The sequence below is a fragment of the Eptesicus fuscus genome, chromosome 13 (assembly GCF_027574615.1).
Source record: "Eptesicus fuscus isolate TK198812 chromosome 13, DD_ASM_mEF_20220401, whole genome shotgun sequence".
NCBI lineage: Eukaryota > Metazoa > Chordata > Mammalia > Chiroptera > Vespertilionidae > Eptesicus > Eptesicus fuscus.
The window spans coordinates 54,236,043-54,255,842 of record NC_072485.1 but is presented as its reverse complement, the minus strand read 5'-3'; the positions used below and the strand labels follow the sequence as shown (position 1 = coordinate 54,255,842).

The following is a 19,800-nucleotide window of genomic DNA, read 5'->3' as shown; positions in this document are numbered from 1 at the left end:
TGCTGTCCTAGGCCACACAGATGGGTCCAGCACTCAGGGTGGAGGAGGCGGGCAGCCCATAAGACCTTACCAGGCAGAGCACAGCCCCTGGGACGGTACCTGCTTCCCCCTCACTCCCCGGCCTGCCCCTGCTCCTGCATTCTAGAGCCTCCCCAGGGGGGAAAAGCCAGCTGCATTGGGCCTATCCATGGAAGGTGCCAAGGATGGGCCGCCTCCCCCCCCACCCCCCCCCCCACCCAGGCCGGCAGCCCTCCGCCATGCAGCACCATGCGGGGAGCGCTGTGCCGCGCTGGGGTCCAGGGGACCTCCAGGCAGGGCAGGGAAGCAGGGACCAGCCTGGATCAGGTGGGCACACTAAGCACCAGTGACCAAGAGCACTTCCCATCTCCACGTGGGCTGCCTCCCCTCGTCTGGGGTCACCCTTTATTTCGATTTCTGCCTTTTCTCCCTGTGTATTGTGGAACCACTTCGAATACTGGAGCACTTGCGAATGGCCACAGGCTACAGCAACTGTTGCTCTAAAAAGCCAACTATCGCTGCGGCCCAGCCTTCTCACCCTGGTCAGCATGCATCCCACGTGAGTGAGCGTGAGGTTCTCCCAGACAGGCACGAGCTGCCAGCCAGTCCGCTGGGCTGAGGATGGCTTTCTCCGCCTTCTGGGCCCTGGGCCGCTGCCTGGAGCCTGGAGCTAGGGTGCTCTGGGCTCCCGCCCCAACCTCTCTCCAGCCCATGCTCAATCAAGCTTTTCCCCAGGTGTCAGCCTAAGATAAGGGTCGGGTAGAAGGAGTCCTTGAGCAGAGGCCTCCGCGGGGCTCAGCCTTCACCAACCACAAGGGGGCGCTGACCACACCCGGGGCCTGGCTAATCGGGGTTGGGGATGGAAGGGGCTGCACAGAGTCCCATGTTAACAACCTTCTCTTGGCAAATTCTCTGTCACTAGCAGTATTCTGACTGCAAGGACACTGGCTTCAACCCCAAGCCTGAGAAGGAACCCCAAGGCCTGAAGCCACCTTTTTCTTCATGGTTCCCCTCCCAACGGTCTGTGGATTCTCTTTAAAGGATGCCTCTTCCAGAACATGGATCTTGGGTGGCTAAGGCCACAGGGTCCTGGCCAGGCCGGGCCCATCCCATTGCCCTCCTCAACCGCTAGATGGGAAGGTCACTCTGCCTTTTGGGTCTGACCTGCCTGCCAGAGTAGCCTGGAGCAGTCGAGGCTCCTCCCAGCACCCCTGGGTACCCCTCTGCTTTTAGGGTCATGGCCCGTAGTCAGCCAGCCTGTCCCCGAGCCCTTCCTATCCCTTACCTACTGATCTTTAATTCCAAACCACAGCTGCCTGGACCTCAGGTTCTCGCTGCCAGCCTACATCCCACTTAGGAGAGAGGAAGTCAGATCCCGAGGGGCCGACCCTGGGGGCTCCTTCTGCTCCCTGCCCCCCATCAGTGTGCCTGCCTGCCCCTCAGCGCCCCTCGCCCGCCACCCCGCCCACCCATCTGCAGGAGCGGGAGGTGAGGCGGCCCGGTTGATGCAGTGCCCCGGCCTCCTCTACATACCCTTTCTCATTCCTCCACCGGGTGGGCACGTGTACTCCCCAGTTGATAAGAGGAAGCAGGGTCCGTATCTCTCGCGGGTGCCCGAGCGCGTAAAGGGCAGGCCCTCATCGGGAGTGAGGGCCTGGTCTATGTGGGGGCAGTCTTCGTTCGCCAGCGCGGCCTTCGCCACCTCCCCATTCAGTTTGGAATCTTCAAACATATAAGCAGAAGCTATTGAGACACTGAAAACTGTTTAGTGGGGGGGGACAGGCCGGAGGTGGGGCATTGGCAAAGGGCAGCCCATCCCTGAGAACCGAAGAGTGAGGGGCCGTGGAGGGAGGCACGAGGCTGGGGTTCCGGCTCATTCGGGCAGCCTGCGGGGCTGCCCACGCTGCTGCGAAGGAGGGGCTCCTGGGTTCGCTCAAAGTTTGCAAAAAGATGAGTTGGCGGGCCCAGCAAGCGCGGTGCTGGGGGCTGGGCCCAGGGCCCAAGGCTGGGCCGGTGAGACAGATGGTGTGGATGCGGACATGGAGAGAGGGCCAGACACAGAGCTCAGGGAGAAGACAGACAGACATGCTGAAACACGGCAGTCCAGAGAGGCAGCCTTTTCTGACCCCTCTGCTGCGGACCAGAGCTTAGCGGCCTCCCGTCCTTATCCAGCTCAAGCTTCCCTAGCCCCATCCAGACCCCATCCATCACCTCTACCTCAGTCCCCATTTGGATCCCATCTGCTCACTCACTTCACGCTGCCCACCACGCACATCCTATCTGATCACATACCCTGCCCGCCCCCCTCCAGCCCAGTATGAATCTAACCTGGTCACTCTGTATGCCCTGCCCCCCATGCAGACTAGGCTTGGCCACACAGCCTCCTTTGTCCCAATCTGACCAGTCAATCCGCTCCACCCTCCACAAAGACTTAGACTTCAGTCCGCTCTGAGGCCCACACAGACCAAGCCAGTGGCGTCCACTGCGCTCCACACCAAGCAGGCCCGGTCAGCTCGCACAGGCACGACAGGGATGTTTGCATGAGGCAGTGACAGCGGCCATGAATCGGGAGGGGCTCCCATTCCTCTGTCTCCTCTCAGCAGCATCCCCCGAAAAGCAGAGCAAATGGATGTGTCAAGACAACAGCAGCTGATGGACTCAGGTGGGAAGACGAGTCTTGGCCTCTGTGGTAGCCTGAGAAGGAACCTGGGAGGAAGTCTGGGGGGCACACTTCGGGGGGAGGGCAAAGTGTGGCCAGAGTAGGGAGCGCACCCTCTCCCAAGTCCAGGAGCCTCGCCATGGACACCTCTGGAGCTGGCGGAGGTAGCGCTGTCTGGCCTCTGCCCCGCCCACCATCCTGGGGACTGAGCCTGCCCCACGCTCTCGGCTCTCAAAGCAGAATCTTCCTGGCCAGGGCGGGGCCCACCCAGTCCCCACAGTGGGCACCCTGGCTTTCTCAAAGACGTCCTCTAGGGTGAGAGCCTCCAGGGAAGACAGCCCCCACTGTGAGTGGACCACAGGAGGGGAGGCTCTTGGAAAGACTAGAGGGGGGGAAGCTGGAGACGGTCTCCTCCCGATTTGACCCTGTTCACATCATGTCACTACACGCAGAGGTGATCCTCTTCCGCGGGCACACGCTCAGTATGCCTGCGGGCAGGATCACGGCCGTGTGCACATCATGTCACTACAAAGAGGCAGTCAGTCAAAAGTGAAATGGACCAATCAGGTTTATTCGTAAAGCAAATCCAAAAAAAAAAAAAATCCCATCATAATTTTGGAACTTAAAAAAGTCTGCATACAAGATGGAAAGCAGTTCACGTACAGTGCGTTTCTCCACGGATCCCAGGGGCTTCACTTCCCGCTTTACGCTGAGCCAGAAGGGCCAGTTACCAAGGTAACCCTGACACCACGTGACTGGGGCTGGGCCTCTCTGGGGTTGGGGGGGCTGCCTAGCACTTGGGGCGTGTCTGCGGGCACACACCTGTGCGTACAGACAAGCCCGGTCCTGCCTCCCACTCTGGCTGGCCCCTGGCTTGCCTCCCAAGGGTCTCTAGGCTGAGGGAGAAGGGTGGGGGGGGGAGAGGGGGGATATAAGGGAGGAGGGTGTGAAAGTCGGGGCCCATAGTACCCTGCACAAATTTTCCTCAAGGGGAAACAGCAAGTCCTCCCAGGCAGTGTCTCCATCTGGGCCATCATCTGTCAGTGGAGGTGTCCACAGCCTACGTTCTTGCCCAGGGGTGGGTCAAAGGTGGAGGGTGGAGCCCGAGACTCCTCTGGCTCTGAGTGCTGCGTCCCCACCCAATGGCTCTGCCCCCCAGCGCCAGGCCCCTGGAGCATCCAGCTCCCACCGCCTTTAGGGTCCAAAGTTGGGGCTGGTTTTCCCTGCAGGGAAGGGAGCAGGGGCAACCGGCAGGGACCCCAGGACACATCTGGGTCTGCTTCTTCTCTCAACCATGACTTTGAGGAGGGGCTGTAACTGGGTGAGAGTGTTTAGGTCTCGTTCTGTGAAGGAGCCAGCCTCCCTGGGCTGTTGGCTTATCTGCAGTTTGGGGTGCTGTCAGAAACTGGGAGCATCCTCCCTCCCCAACTCCAGAGGGGTGGCTAGAAGAGAGAGAAACAAAGGAGGGGCCAACTCTCCAAACCTGGGGAACCCACGCAGAAGGCCAGAGGGTCAGCTCTTCCAAGATTCCCCACCCTGCTGCCCTTAACCCCCCCACCCCCTTGCATGAGATGGCCACCAGGAGCCTCGGTTCCCACCTGCTCCCCAGAAGGTGGGGAGACCTGCCTCCCCGGCCCAGGGCCCCTCAGCCCCACTAGACCCGCGGCTTGCGATGATGAAATGGCAGCATGGGCAGCGGCTCGCAGAGATGGTTTCCAGGCTTTGAAATGGGCTGAGATAGATGAGCGTCCGCAAGAGGGTCATTTTTTTTTAAACTTTGGAGCAAGGAGAACCCGGTGTCAGGGCCCTCCACCAGCAGGGCTGGCTTTTCGCCCCGGTCTCCAGGCACCACCGATGTACTTACTGTTCAGACCAGCAGCGGGCGCCGGGGGCGCACACAGGGCTGGGGCAGGGTGGGGGGTTGCTGGGCATTTCCTTGGGTTTAGCTCCAAGGGGTCTGCCCGGTAGGGGGCTCAGGGAAAAAGTCCCAGGCTATCGGGGGACAGTCTGAGAGACAGGAGCAGAGTACAGTCACGAGAACCGGCACAAGTCATGCAACAAAACGAGGAGAGAAAAAGAGAGAAACATGATTAGTGGAGAGAGAGAAAAAGAGAGAATATGAAAAACACAGAAAAGAACACCAGGCCTGGCCCTCAGAGTTGCGTCATTTTTCCGAACCTTCCCTCTTAGCCCACTTGGGGGCCACACGGACCCCACACGGACCCCAGCGGCCCACCCTGGCCCTGTATCTGAGCAGAAACTTGATCAGCTCATGCAGAGGGGCCCTGCCCACCCTGCCTGGTCACCTCTGCCCCAGTGGTCACTCTCCCTGCCCCGGGCTAGCACCACTCCCGGCCCTCTCTGCAGACAAGCAGGGAAAGGGAGGGCCGGGAGAGGGGCACTGTGGACTCGCTGCTCAGGGGACAACCTCCCACGGCCACCCCACAGATGACCCAGAGGCTGCAGTGGGCTCCCACGGGGCCCGGGCAGGGTCTTCGCTGGGGCCTCACTGCAGCTCTGTGTGCCTGTGGGCAGGAAAGGGGGTCTGGCCACCACCCCTCCCCCATGCCAGCCCCCCTGCTCACCTATGGCGGGACCCCGTAGTCTGGACACCACATCACAGAGGACTGACCCACCCCACAGGAGCAGAGATGGACAAGACATACGTGAATGGACGTGAGCAAGTGATCTGGGCCCCCTGGCTGCAGAGGGGGGCGGGGAAGCCCCTTTCTGGGAGAGGAGCAACTTCTCCTGGGCTATCAGCCCCAGGCAGCCTCTGATGATGTGGGGTGACCTCCTGGCAGCCCCCTTAAGGTCCTATAACCCCCCAGGACAATTCCCCCCAACACTGAGGCCATGCCAGCCATGGTACAGAGGAAAAGACCAGATCATTCTTCACAGACAAGGGACCTGAGGCTTGGGGAGAGAGCAGAGGTGGGGGGGAGGGGAAGGGGCTGCTGGCAGGACTGGGAGTCTTGCTGGAGTCCCAGGGATCCTGCCCTGGTAGGGGAGGTGCCCTCAGAGACCAGCATGCTGAACTCGGCCCCAATCCAGCTTCTAAAAGAGGAATTGGAGAACCCCAGGTTTCCCTGAGGCCGCTCCACTGCCCCCCGGGGGTGGAGTGAGGCTGTAAAGGCCTTGGGTGCTGCATCTCACCCCCCTCAATCCTTGCAGGGCCGGGTCTCCACCCACATTTGCCTTCCTTTCCTCTGGCCTCCCCCACTCACTCATGAATGCACCCCCAACCCCTCGCCCATCCAGGTGCATAGCTGAAAGCAGAAAAGGAGGTGAATGGGAAGGGACTCAGGGAGGCAGAGATGGGGACACACACCTAAGGACCACACCCCTCTCAGTGACAGTTAATCTGGGTCTCACATACCAGCTTTTGGAGGACGGGGTGTTCTGGGAAGCTCTGAGGGGGTCTCAGAATCAGGGCGGATGGGTCTGGACGTTAAAACAGCACCAGCAGGGGAAGGGAGTAGAGATCCGAAGTGGGGATGGAGCGGGAAAGGCAGGAGGAGGGTCCCGGCAGCTGGGCTCCAGAGGGCAGGCTTGGGAGGGCCCAGAATACCTTCTCAGCCACAGGGACTGCTCCTGCCAGAGCTCCGGGTTCTTGAGGCCCGGGGCCAGGGCCGGAGGCTGCAGGAACAGGACTGCCATGGCTGTGGGCCTGGGGGATCCAACAGGAGTGCATGGGCTTCCCAGGACTGGTGCAGCATGGGAAGAGGGCTTGTGTCCCTGGTCTGGCTGGTGTACATGTCAGAGCACACAGTCTGCTCTCTCTGTGTGTGCATGCATGTGTGTGTGTGCGTGCATGCATGCGTGTGTGTGCATGAGCTTAGCACATGAAGAATACTGGCATTGTCAGGAATGTGGACAATCGGTGCCTGACTGGAGTGAATTGGGGATTCTTGTCAGGGTGGCCTGGGCGCCCATGCTTGGGGCACTGATCCGGAAAGATCCAGGGTCGGGGAGGATTGACAGAAGGGCCAAGGAGCACCATGGTGATGCCACTCAGGATCAGCTCTTCCTGAGGGGCCTGGAGTAGAGCTGGGGGCTAGGCCAGCCTGGACCCTCTCCTGGAGCCCCAGGAGCTTTCCTCGCCATGGTGGTGGCTCCTGAGGTCAAACAGCTAGTTAACCCAGAGCAGGGAGGTGGGGCAGGAGCCATGCCTTGGCAGGGAAGCCCGGCTCCCCTCTGGCTCCCTATTCCAGCTCCTGAGACCCCTGCCACCCTCTGGCCCAGCCCAGGACACTAACCAAGTTCCTTTCAGGTGCCTACGGGAATCCCAGGAAGGGGAAAGGTATGGGGACAGGAGAAGGGGCTGAGCAGAGACGTGGGCCTTGGGGGTACTGCTCTGGGCAGCACAGCTGTGGAATGAAGCCAGATCGTGAGCGGGATGGGGTGGCTGGGCCAAGACAGCATCAGCAGGGAGAAAGAATCAATCACACGCTGGGGGAGACCACCCAACCTGGGGGAAACGTGCTCATCTAGGGCTGAGCTAGCCTGCAGCCTCCGGCCAGACTTCGGACCCAGGATGCCCTTCATAAACTAAATGCTACCTATCACTCATTCAGCCCCCTCCCCCCACGGGGCTTCACTCAGTGCTGTTTTCTTCTCTGGGTCACCCATTCCCTTGAAATCCCTGTGTCCACAGAATAAGTCGATGGTATTCCATGGGTAGAGGTAGACTATGGGCTTTATATCTTCGGACCAGAGCCCCGTGATCAACTTTATGTGCTATGTGCAGGTTCTCATAAAACTGAGATAGTCCCATAACGAACCACTAGCCATGGAATATTAGAATATATCCCACGGTGACTAGTATTGTGTCATGCCCCCCCTCCCCCTCCCCCCTCCCCGACCCCCACCGAATTCATGGGAAAGTGGTTGTACACTGGTTGGGGTGTCATGTATTGCTGCTGCAGTCCCTACCGTCGGAAGTGGGGAGAACCATCGGTGGGAGGTGGTTGCTGATCTGTAGCGCTTTCGCCTAAGCTGCCCGGGGTGGTGGCCCCTCTAATCCTTTGCTCACCAGCCGCTTCCATCAGAAGACCATCGGAAACTCCCACTCAACCATCAACCCAAACAGACAACGTGAAAGCTAGAGTCACTCCAACAGTTTCTAAAGATAAATGCTAAACTCTAGAGTGATGGTAGAAGATGAGTTGGTTCGGCATGCTATGGGGAAGTAAGCTCGTTACGGAGGGCTGGAGGCGTCTCCTAGGACACACCTGGAGCTAGGCAGCCGGAATCAGAGCACGAATTCTACTCGGCTATGGAGACAGGCTCTGCTGGGGGTGAGAATCCTTGCTACTGCCTTTGCAGGGACCCTCCTGCCAGATCCCATGCACCACCTGTGCCGTCTGCACAGCCTGAAGGGAGCCGTGTAAAGACCAAATCAGAAGCTGTCTGCCATTTCCAAATCACGCCCACCCCCGCCCTGCCCGGACACCAGGTCAGTGGCCCGAGTCAGAGACTCACGCTGGACTCCTGCCCACCGAGCAGCAGCTCCCGGGCTCCTGCTGAGAGAGTCCTCAGCAACCTCGAGGGCCATGTCGTCTCTTCAGAACCTCATGAGACCAGCACGTCAAGCTCCTTACCCAGGGCCACCAGTGAGGTTCCTCTAGCTGGCTCTCGCCTCGTGAACTTGGCTGCCCAGCATCTCCCTGGGCCCCCAGGCTCCACACCTCAAGATTGAGTGTGGGGGTCCGGGGTTGCCCATGGAACTAAGGAAGCAGTCTGACTGAATCTGGAATCATCGCTACAGGGGGCAGAGGTGAAAGGTCAGATCGACATGCCTCTAAGAGGTTTCCTACCTGCTCTGTTAATTTCTAAAATTTCTTCCTGGGCCAGCGGGCATGTGTCACTCTGAGTACTGTGGTGTGGAGAGTTTACGACAGATTTACAATAATTGGGAGATCCCAGCTGCGGTGGCCGTGGAATATGCTTCTTTTTTTTCTTTGGTAGTTTCTGCTTAGCCATGGCTAAGGAGTAGTACATCCCGAAATTGTTCACGATGACCGGCACGGGCATGGCGATGGTCAGCACGCCCGCCAGCGCACACAGTGCTCCCACCAGCATCCCGGACCACGTCTGCGGGTACATGTCTCCGTAGCCCAGTGTTGTCATGGTGACCACGGCCCACCAGAAGCCAATGGGGATGTTCTTAAAGTGGGTGTGCTCACTGGCACTGGGGTCATTGGGCTGGGCCCCTATCCTCTCGGCGTAGTAGATCATGGTGGCGAAGATCAGGACACCCAGGGCCAGGAAGATGATCAGCAGCAGGAACTCGTTGGTGCTGGCGCGGAGCGTGTGGCCCAGGACCCGCAGGCCCACAAAATGCCGGGTCAGCTTGAAGATGCGCAGGATCCGCACGAAGCGGACGACGCGCAGGAAGCCCAGGACGTCCTTGGCGGCCTTAGAGGACAGGCCGCTGAGGCCCACCTCCAGGTAGAAGGGGAGGATGGCCACAAAGTCAATGATGTTGAGCGAGTTCTTGATGAACTCTACCTTGTTGGGGCAGAAGACGACACGCATGAGGAACTCGAAGGTGAACCAGACCACGCAGACGCCCTCGATGTAGGTGAGGAAGGCCTCCGTCTCTGCTTCCCGGTAGTAGCGCACTTGCGTGCCATTCCGAACGTTCTCGATCTCCGTCTTGTTCACAATGGGGTTGAAGCGCTCGTGGGTCTCCAGGCAGAAGGTGGTGATGGAGACCAGGATGAAGAAGAGGGAGGCCAAGGCCACATACTGTGGGGGAGAAACACAGTGTCAGAGGGCAGGCCCTCCCACCCAGAGCTGGGAAACGTGGGGTGCCTTTGTGTTGGGTCCAGTCAGATGGTAGAAGACTTTTTTTTTAACCGCTCCCTCTATCCTCCTAGGAACTCACATACCCAGGGAAGATGCCAGCACAGTGACCCGGCCAACACAGGGCCAAGCTGACAGGCCACTTTTCCTTCCGCAGGGCACGGGCTAAGGACACTCAGGGAGTTAAAAGATTGCTTTGTTTTCACAAACATGTTTCCATTCCTCTTGGATGTGCAGCTAGACTACATTTCCCAGACTCCCTTGGGTTAGATGGGGTCAAGTGACTGAGTTCAGGCCAGTGGACAGTGAATGAAAGGGGTATGCATTAATGCCAGGTCTGGCTCATAAACCCTTACTACTCAATCTTCCATGCTCTTTCTTCCCCCTTCTCCCCGCTCCTCCCCACCCCCGCTACTTCCAGCAGTGCCACCAGGAGGAAGGAGCCTGGGTCCCTGAGAAGAAAGACCACTAAATACTCTCGTTGAACTATTACTTGAGTGGGAAATACTAGTATACTATTTCGTTAAGCCACTGTGGTTTGGGGTGGGGAGATTGGTTAAAGCCTTTAGCCACCCTGACTAATAAAAATGACCTAGCTTGCTGGGCTGAAGTTGACAAAGAAATGAGAGGGGGCAGCTACGGTGGTATCTGGCCACATCTCCCATCTTTCGTCTGTACTTCACTCACGGAATCTCTTTCAGGTTCTATCCTATCTAGATCTAAAGATATCTAGATCTAAAGAAGATGTTTATTTGCCTCAGGGCCTTAGATAACTTTTTTTTTTTTTAACTGCTCCCTCTATCCTCCTAGGACAGTGATGGGCAACCTTTTGAGCTTGGTGTGTCAAACTTCGCCAAAAAACTGAGCATAACTCGGGTAGTGCGTCACTTTGAGGAAAAAACATTATTTCGCAAATGTTTTATCCTTAGGAGCAGCAAATGTTTCATCCTTGGCATGTGGCTGCCTCAGCGGCTGCGTGTCATCAGAAATGGCTACGCGTGTCAGTGCTGACAAGCGTGTCATAGGTTCGCCATCACTGTCCTAGGAACTCACATACCCAACCTGGAAGTGAGTTCCCCATCCTTGGAGGTATTCAAATAGAGGCCAAATGGTCATTTGTCAGAGATACTGTGCCAGTTCTGGCATCAGGAGGTGAAATAGACAAGGTATCATCAAAGGCACCATAAACCATAGGGTCTGCTTTTTTCCTGCTGCCTGCCAGACCCAGGGTAGGGGTGTGGGTGGGAGAGAGGAAGAAACTGTTGGGATGCTGGGGCTTTTCAAACATATGTGAGTACCTGCTTCTCTCAGACCCCATCAGTGAGAAGAAAATGGCCAGAATATCCCAGTCTGTCCAGAACCACCTGCTCTGGCCCTGAGCCCCCTGGAGAAAGGTTCAGGAGACCCTCTGGTTTGGTTTTGTGGCCCCATATGATGACCCCTTGAGCTTCTCGAGCCCGCAACAGACATGGGAATCCAAGGAAAGAGAATCAAGTAGCTGTCTGAGCTTCAAACCCTCCTGCTCAAGACTGAATTCCAGGCAAGGTCTCTTCTTACAGACTCCAGGTGGGTCCCCCGGAACTCCCATGGCCTCCTTAGGCATTGCCCTGGGCGGGTGGAACCCTGGCCAGTCAGCTCTCCTCGAGGGCCCCAGCAGGTCAGTCCTGCCCGCATGTTCCTGCTGCTCCCCTTCCCTCTGGACTCTCCTTCTCTCCGCTTGGCCAAGACAGACCATGGCCGGAGGCAGCCCTGGGCTACAGGCTGGAATAGGTGGCACCTTTGGTCCACAGAGGTGCCCTCATAGGAGTGCCATGGTCTCACCCTGTATCTTTAGCAGGAGGCAGCCATGCTGCTTCTAGTAATTACTTTAGTTTGCATTGACGCCCATCTCCACCTGTTGTTTTTTTGGGGGGAGGGTGCACACTGGAAGTCCCAGAACAGCCCTGTCTGGGTTGACCATGGCCCTGAGACCTGGCACCCAACTGGAAGGGATCTAGAAGCCCAGAACTATGTGGACCTTCCAAGCCACATTCTGGGTGGGGAAGGGGAGGATTAAGGGGAAGGGACAAGGTCAGCATTTCAGAATGTCAGCATAGAGAAGCCTTTAGATTATCTGATCCAAGACACTACTTGCTACAGATGGGGAAGCCTGTGGCCCAGAAACAGGAAGAGATCTGCCCCAGGCAATCATTATGGGATGCCGATAGTCCTGTAGGCTTAGAGCATTGAGCAATTTTCAAAAACTTGATTTAGACTACTAGAGACGGTGATCCCTATGCGCCCTTCTTCCATTCACCTATCCTTCCTTCCTTTTGTCTACCCATTATCCATCTTTCCTTCCTTCCTTTCCCCCTCCCTTCCATCCACTATCCTTCCTTCCTCCCTTCTATCCTTTCTCCCTACCTTTCATCCATACATCATCCATCCTTTTCCCTCCTCCCCTCTCCCTCCCTCCTTCTATTCCTTCTTTCCTTTCCTCCCTTTCTCTCTTCCATCCAACATGCATGCATCCATTCTTTCTTCCTTTCCTTCCTCATCAAGTGCCAGGTTATGCCCAGCACAGAGGGGAACCCTCAGGGAGGATTCCAGCCCAGGCCTCAGGGAGCTCCTCGCCCAGCGGAGGGTAAAGGACACTCACAGAGACAATGCTGTGGACTGGAAAGGTGAGCCCCCTCAGCCCTATGAAGTGGTGAGGCTTGGACAAGGTGGGACAGGATAGGGACTTAAACCAGGTCTTCCAACTCCAGAAACAGCTCTGCGAGGGTCCAGACCAGGCGTCCTCAAACTACGGCCCGCGGGCCACATGCGGGTGTTTTTGCCATTTTGTTTTTTTAAACAAAATAAGATATGTGCAGTGTGCATAGGAATTTGTTCATAGTTTGTTTTTTTTTTAAACTATAGTCCGACCCTCCAACTGTCTGAGGGACAGTGAACTGGCCCCCTGTTTAAAAAGTTTGAGGACCCCTGGTCCAGACAGTGCCGACCTGGCTCACCACAGAGGTGGACCAGGGAAGCAAAGTGGAAGCACTTGAAAGAGGTACACTTCCAACCCAGGTTTATCAGCACTTGCCATCACCAGAGTTGCCAACGCTCTTGGAGCTAAAACATCCCTGTCTGTTGGGTATTTGGTCCCAGGTTCCCTCTGGAGGGCCCCATTTTGGAGCTTGGCATTCACAGCCCACACTCCCCATGGGCAGGTCATGCCCGAGTCATACCCTCTCCCCTGGCCTTTGTGAGAGAGGGATGCCAAGAGGTAGGGCCCATTGCACCCATGGGCTCCTGATCCTGGGCGATGGCAGAAGGCAGGAGGCACTTCTCCTTGCTGCCCCACCATCCATGGCATCACCCTCCTAATCTGACCCACATCCATCCTCCTCTGTCCCCTCTGCTTATATGTGACTCCCTCTCCACAGTGCTACTGCCATCAACGCTAACAGGTTTTAGGCGTCAGTCTTGGCCACCAGTCCTGCCTCCAAACCAGAGGGAGGGACTGGCTGGGATCCCAGCTCTGCATGCTGCCTGCCCATGCTGCCCACAGAGAAAAGCCCTAATTCCTCAGCCGGGCATGAAATTCTGTTCCCTGGCCTCCCTGACTTCCTTCCATGCACCCCACATTCTTGCCAGATGCAACTCTGCCATTTCTGACTCCACACCTCGTGTCTCCCCATCTCCACATCATCACACTTGTTGTTCCTTCCACCAGAGTGTTCCTGCCCATCTTTCTCTGGAAAAACCCATCATCCTTCAGCACCCCAGTAAGCAGCCCTTCTCCTGTGGCACCTTCTCCAGGTGGGGCTCTTCATTGCGGCTGAGACCCTTTTACGAGGTAGCAAATGAAGGGACTCCCCAAGGAGCCTCTAAATTCACCCCTGGGAGACAGCCAGCCTGTCTCTAACTCCGCTCATCGGTGCTCAGGGAGGCTCATGGGAACAGCCCAGACCGGGCACTGATGTCCCAGGAGCCTTTTCACTCCCAGGTGCCCCACAGGCCTCTAGAGCTTTCATCCCATTGGCTGCTCTCACATGACAGGTCTTGATGGGGAAACTGAGGCCCAGAAAGAGGTCAAGTCTTACAAAAAAAATTCGGATAGAAAAACATCCTTGGTTCTCAGCCATCAGTGGAGATGCTGTCTAGATTCCTTCCCCTCTGGGCCCCAGAGCCAAAGGAGTGGGGATGGGGTGGACAGCAGCAGCCAGGCCTCAAGCCAGACACTAGGCCTTCTTCCCAGGGAAGCTGGCAGAGGTGGAAGCCAGGCCTCCCGCCCCGCCTAGGCTCCCTGAGGCCTTCCTTCTGGCCTTAGCTGCCGGCACCTGCTCCTTTGTCACAGGCAGAGCCCCAGCAACACCCGGGTCCAAGTGGGCTCTTAGGACGGCTGTGGAGGAAGGTGCCCTGGTTACTCAGACCACCACATTCTCTGAAGCCTAGAGACTAGCAGGGCAGCCACGGTGCACAGCCAGAGCAAGAGCTCACATCCAGCTGAGTCCCCGGCTCCCTTCTGTCCAGCCTCAGGGAAGCGGAGCGCAGGAAGGAGAGAGGAGGACGCTGCCCAAGCTAAGGGCCTATTCTGTACCTTAATCCTCACACACCTGGTCAGACAGGTGGCCGTGCTCCATTGTGCCAAAAAGCAAACCCAGGTACAGAGCGGTTCAAGGACCAAGTGTTGAAAGCTAGGGGTGAAGCAGAGGCTTGGACCAGAATGGATCTAGCTCCGGAGCCTAAGCTCTTTCCACCACTAGAGTGACCACAGCTCTTGGGGCTAGAAACACAGCCCTGTGCACTGGGGAGTTGACCCTGAACATGTCTGAATGGTTCATCTTGAAGGCTGGCACCCACAGCCCAGACTATTTGAGGGCAGGCCATGTCCATCTCCAGTGACGAGAGAGCCAGGATGCCTGGACCCACAGGTTAGAGCCCAACCACGCCTGAATGGCTCATGAGCCGCTTTGCCCAGGACTGGGTAGTGCCTGGGGCTAGAGCAGCCCCAGGGGCTGGCGTGCAGCCACACCTTGCTCGGGGAATCAATGCTGACAGCAGCCTTGGATGGTTTAGCCTGCATCCCCACCTGGCCCACTTCCTTGAAGACTCAGAAGGCGGGTGGAAGATGACTTCAACTTGTTCAAGAAGCTCAGCCAGAGGGAGGCGGGGAGAGTTTAAGGGGAGGGAAGGGGAGGGGAGGATCTAGGATCAGCGGACCCCTAGCAGGGAGGGAACCTCAGCCTAGCAGACCCAGGACAGCAAGTCTGGGCTGTCACTCCCTGTAGGGGCTGCAGGCAAGGGCAGGGCTGCACCCCATGTGAGCTGTCTGCCTCCGAATCCCAGTCACCCAGAGGACATGGAACAGTCACTCACAGACCACAGGCACACAACTACCCAGAGTACACACCTCGCCCATTACCTAAGCACATACACTGTGCATGTGGCCACACAAACTACAGCTCAGTGTCACACACACACACACACACACACACACACACACACACACACACAGAACACAGGGCCCATGGAGCATACTGAAACATATCGCCACACACCAAACATACACACCCAGGTGCTGCACTGCAGGGCGCACACCCTGCAAGCCCCACACAGCACTCGCGCGTGTACACTCAGAGCACACGGAGGATGCAGAAGTGGTCACCACCCAGCGCACCCACTACAGATACCACAGACCCCGGCATTGCCGCTCAGCTGGCCCCTCCTCTGCCCACTGCAACCCCAGGGGTCTGACTGACTCAGTGTCTGTCTCTCCAGCCCGCCTCGCCTCTGCCTCCCTCCCTGATCTGATGGTGCCAGCTCCTGGATTGCCCATCCCTAGGGCCTGCCCATCATCCACAGGCTTCCTGATTTCCCACCACCCACCAGACCTTGTCTCCTTTCCCCAGCCCACCCCTGCAGCATCTGTGCCCCCACAGCCAGGATCCAGGCCAGCTGTGAGGCCAGTCCTTCCTGGGCTGCTAGCTGGTGAGGCGGCACACAGGGAGCTTTGCCCAGCAGCCCAGGGGTAACTGTCACCCAGCCCGGTCACCTCAGCGACCACCCTGTGAAATTTCAAGACAGTATCGGCAAGATCTCCCGATAATGCCGGTAGTTTCTGGCTTCCCCCCCGACCCCCCCGCCCCAGAACCAAATCACAAACCATGAGAGACCCACCAATTGTGTTCTAGAAAGTGTAGCCATGGCAACGAAGCAAGGCATCCCATTTCTATAGTAACCAGGGTGGTGAGGCTGTTGGCTGTAAAGTCAAACAAACCTACTAACGATCTGTTGACTTAAGAAGATGTTTTATAAATCACCAAGTTATTTTTATCGTAGCCCCACCCTTGAAACCATAAATCAGAAAGGCAATTTACTATCTATTAAAATGACCAATATGTGCTATGACTTTCATTTATAAATTATTTATGCCACAGTCATCTTTAAAAGATTGTACCAGCTTTTCAGAACTGTGCAGGGGTTCGCGGTGGGGACCTGTGTTCTCGCAGTTTATTCCAGAAACAAGGCGGTGGAGGGAGCAACCTCCTGGTCTGGCCGCGCTCTCGCCCTGTGACTTTGGCGAGTTAACTCCCCTCTCTGGGCCTCAGTGTCATCCCTGGCAAAGTGAGAATTGGATTCGGTCCCTGCTGAGGATTCTGAAACTCGGTGAGGTTTCAGGCAGTGGGGCTAGTCGGGGAGCCCTGGCTGGGCTCCAGGCCCCGGGCCCCCAGAGGCTCCAGGTCAGATTTTCCGTCTAATTAAACCTGCCCAGCGGGGGTGTGCAGCATTTGAGTCAATCTGCGTGGAGTCAGTGATGCAGAGCAGGCGGGATGGCCAATTGGCCTAAATAAATTGTCAGTTGAGTTGAGTTTGGAAACCGAATTAGACTCGTCTGTGCTTCCTTGCACTGGGCGTGCCCACAGCGTGTGCGGCTGGTTGAGGGTTAGGAGGAGGGGAGAAAAGGGAAGGGGGCACTTTGGGGTCGGGTCCCTTTTTGGGCCATCACTAAACGCCCCCACCATCAACTCCCAGCAGCCTGGCTGGGTCCTGAGCACGCCATCCGGGTGTCCAGGTCCTGGCCCCCATTCCTTCTCACGAGTCCTCCCTTCTTGGCACCCAGTGCAGGGAGCAGTGGGTGACAGGAGCTCCCGTGGTGCTACGCGGAGGGTGGGAGCTGGAGGGTGTGAGTGTGTGCGGGGAACATGGCTGTGTGGGCGCCTGTTTGGGAAAGTCTGTGTGCTGGGAGAGTGCTGGCGGGAAGGGGAGGCAGTGTGTAAATGTGGAGTAGGTGTGTGCCTGGTGAAGGCATGTCACCCGCTTATGTGACCTGACTCGAGCCATGTGCAAGGAGCCCGGACTCCCCAAGAGGTAAGAACCCACTTCACTGAATCCATGAATTCATTCTCACGACACTAGACCCAGGTCATGCCCAGAAAGGGCTGCAGAGGTCCCCACGTTGCTTCATTCCAAGGTGCACATTGTGGAAATGCAAATATGTCATAAAATGTACACATCTGTAAAACAGTATTTCTTCCCATTTCCCCAACATGCTGTTATTTGACTCATGGCATGTCTTAAATCGGTGGTACCTTAAACTTGTGAACACATGGTCATTAGAAACACAGACTATCGAGATAGAGAGATGGAGGAGAGATGGAGGGGGAGAGAGAGGAGGCCCTCAGAAGTTTCTGGTCCAAAAGCCGCCCTTTGTGGCAGGCATGGAGAAAGGGAGGCACAGCGAGAGGAGAGACCCGGTCAAGGTCACAGAGCTCTCAGGTGGAGCGGGGAGGAGAGCCAGGTTCTCCGGAAGCATCTGTGCTGGGCTCTAGCATGGGGCTCCCTTCCATTACGGCCACGGAGCCTTTGCTTAAAACGCCCTCCCAGACCTCTCTGCTCTCCAGGTCCCGTCTGCCTTCTAGACCCCAGGTCTGAAGCAGCTTGAGTCCCTCTTGGCAAAGGAGGCAGCAGCTGGAGCAGAAATGGTGGGACCCTGAGTTCAGACCAACCCGAGTTTGGGGGCCTGGCTCGGCTGGTGACCTTGGACAAGTCACTGGCCCTTTCTGAGCCTTCATCCCTTGATAGGGAGGAGGTGGGATAGGATTCCCTGCCTCCCAGGAGCTGTGATGATGAAATGAAATAATACATGGAAAATAGGGAGGAGCTATTCAAACACATTGTTTCAGTCCCCACGCAAACCTCCCACTCTGACCTCCAGTGGGCCTCCCACCCGGTCCTCTCCCATCAAAACGGAGAGCTTGGGATCAGAGTGCCTCACATGCGGGAGAGCCTAGAATCTTAGTCACGAATGGGAACCGCGGAGCTGGGAGCACCTGGGACGGGGGCAGACGTGCCCCCACATCACAAACAGCACGACTGTCCTTCAGAGAGCCTCCGCCCGCCCCTGCTCAGCCCAAGGGGCTTGAGTGAGCCTGAGGCCAGCGGGCTCCTGCCTGGGCCTGGCTGAGCAGCACGGTGACCAGTCGGCCCTAGAAAGCCAGCCCTGGTCCTGGGGGACAAGGCGAGGGGTGTTCCCTGAGGGACAGCCTCTGAAAGACCCCGTGGGATAAGGTCAGAGAAGTCTCTGGATTTAGCGACAAGGAGAACTTGGTGAGGGCTAAGTCCAGGCCCCCAGGAAGGTGGAAGAGAAGGCAGGGAGGGAGAGGCCCTCCCTGGAGCAGTTTGGTGGGGCATGAAGGAGGCAGGGTGCTGGGAGAGAGCAGCTGAGTGGAAATTCAAATGCATATTCCTTGGCCCCACACCCAGAGTCTGGGGTTCAGTAGTGGTGGGAGGGACCAGAATTTACCTTTAATCCGCACCCTCGGTGGCTCTGGTGCCACCAGCCACATCCTGGCACTTGGGATTGGGACCAGATGAGACCCAGTGCCAGGCAGCTCTGATGCACGACGTACCTCATTATCCTGAGACAACATTAGGGGCTGGGGAGCAGGCAGCACAGTGGAAGGGAAGAGTCCTGGGCTTGGCCTCAGAGACCCGAGTTCGAATCCCAGCTTTGCCACCAGCTTATGATTGCAGCAAGTTAACATCTTGGAGACTCAGTCCCTTTATTCTTAAAATGAGGACAATGATAATAGACTCCAGGAAGGAAGACATTACTGAGGAACCTGGAGGAGCAGGCGGGTGTCTAGAAACTTTCCAGATCCAGGGCAGAATCCTGGGGCAAGAGAAACCCAGGGGTGCCAGTTCCCTTGCACAGTGAGATTCACACTGGGATTCCAGGAGTTGAGCCAAAGTTTCCCTCTACAAAAATCCAAACACAGCATTTTTGCCCCCTCAGCATTTTTAACATTATTTTTAAATATCCTCACTAGAGATATGGTGTGGGTTTTATTGTTTTTTTTTTTCATTGATTCTAGAGAGAGAGGAGGGGAGAGGGAGAGAGAGAAACATTGATGTGAGAGAGAAACATCGATCAGTCGCCTCCTATATATGTCCAGACCGGGGATCGAATTTGCAACCTGGGTATGTGCCCTGACCGGAAACCAAACCCACGACCCTTTGGTGCATGGAATGACCGCTCTAACCACTGTACACACAGGCCAGGGCCCATTAACATTTTAAACTCGGAGAAATACTAGTATTCCACACAGGAGATTGCTCTTCTGGTTCACGACTTAGAATGGTGTGTGTCTCTGGGTGGACTTGTCTGATGAGTTATGGAACCCTTCGTATTTCCTTGCCAGGGAGCTCAGCTAAATTTGGTGCTCAACTCTGGACTAATCTTTTACCCGGGTTTGGGGTATCATTATTTCTTCTCTATTATTCTTATTTTTTCTTTTCTTTTCTTCTTCATTTCTAAGGGTTCTGTTATAGGTGTGTTTCATGGGCCTCACCCATTTTTTGTGCCACTATTTGGGATAAGGAATAGGGGACTGAGATTCCCAGGTCAGGAAGTGAGTAGGAAGGCATCCCATATGGGGTATATATGGGGCAGGTCAATAATCCCCGCTATGGTACTCCTGAGGCTGATGTCTCTGTTGGTGACCACCAGTGAGAGGAGCTCCTGAGGCCACTTGTTCTGTCTTTAGACAGCTCTAGAGACATGCTTTTATTCCTTAAGTCAACCTCCCTGCCCCTCTCTCCCCGTGACCCCAGCTCTGCCCTCTGGAGTCACCAAACACACCTGCTTCCCTTCTTCCCCGTGACAGCCCTGCCCACAGCTGCAGGTGGGCCTCCGACCCCACCCCTGAGCCATCCCTGCTGTCAGCCAGGCCTCCGCTTCCATCACACTCCCTGTCTTGGGCCAACTCCCTGGCCTGGTTCAGAGCCTGCTTTTCTTGAGCACTCACTGTGCATGGCTAAATGGATCACATGCTTTACCC

The 19,800-nt window shown here is 56.7% G+C and overlaps 1 protein-coding gene across 1 annotated transcript in view; it reads right to left on the bottom strand.

Annotated features, from left to right (window-relative positions):
- KCNC1 (potassium voltage-gated channel subfamily C member 1) overlaps positions 1-19,800 on the bottom strand; it is a 39,657-nt gene that overhangs the window by 522 nt on the left and 19,335 nt on the right. Inside the window, exons 2-3 of the mRNA XM_008149005.3 lie at positions 8,497-9,430; positions 1,552-1,740 (exon numbers count right to left, since the gene is read on the bottom strand). Coding sequence (XP_008147227.1) covers positions 1,552-1,740; positions 8,497-9,430 — 1,123 coding nt within the window. The remainder of the gene's footprint in view (positions 1-1,551; positions 1,741-8,496; positions 9,431-19,800) is intronic.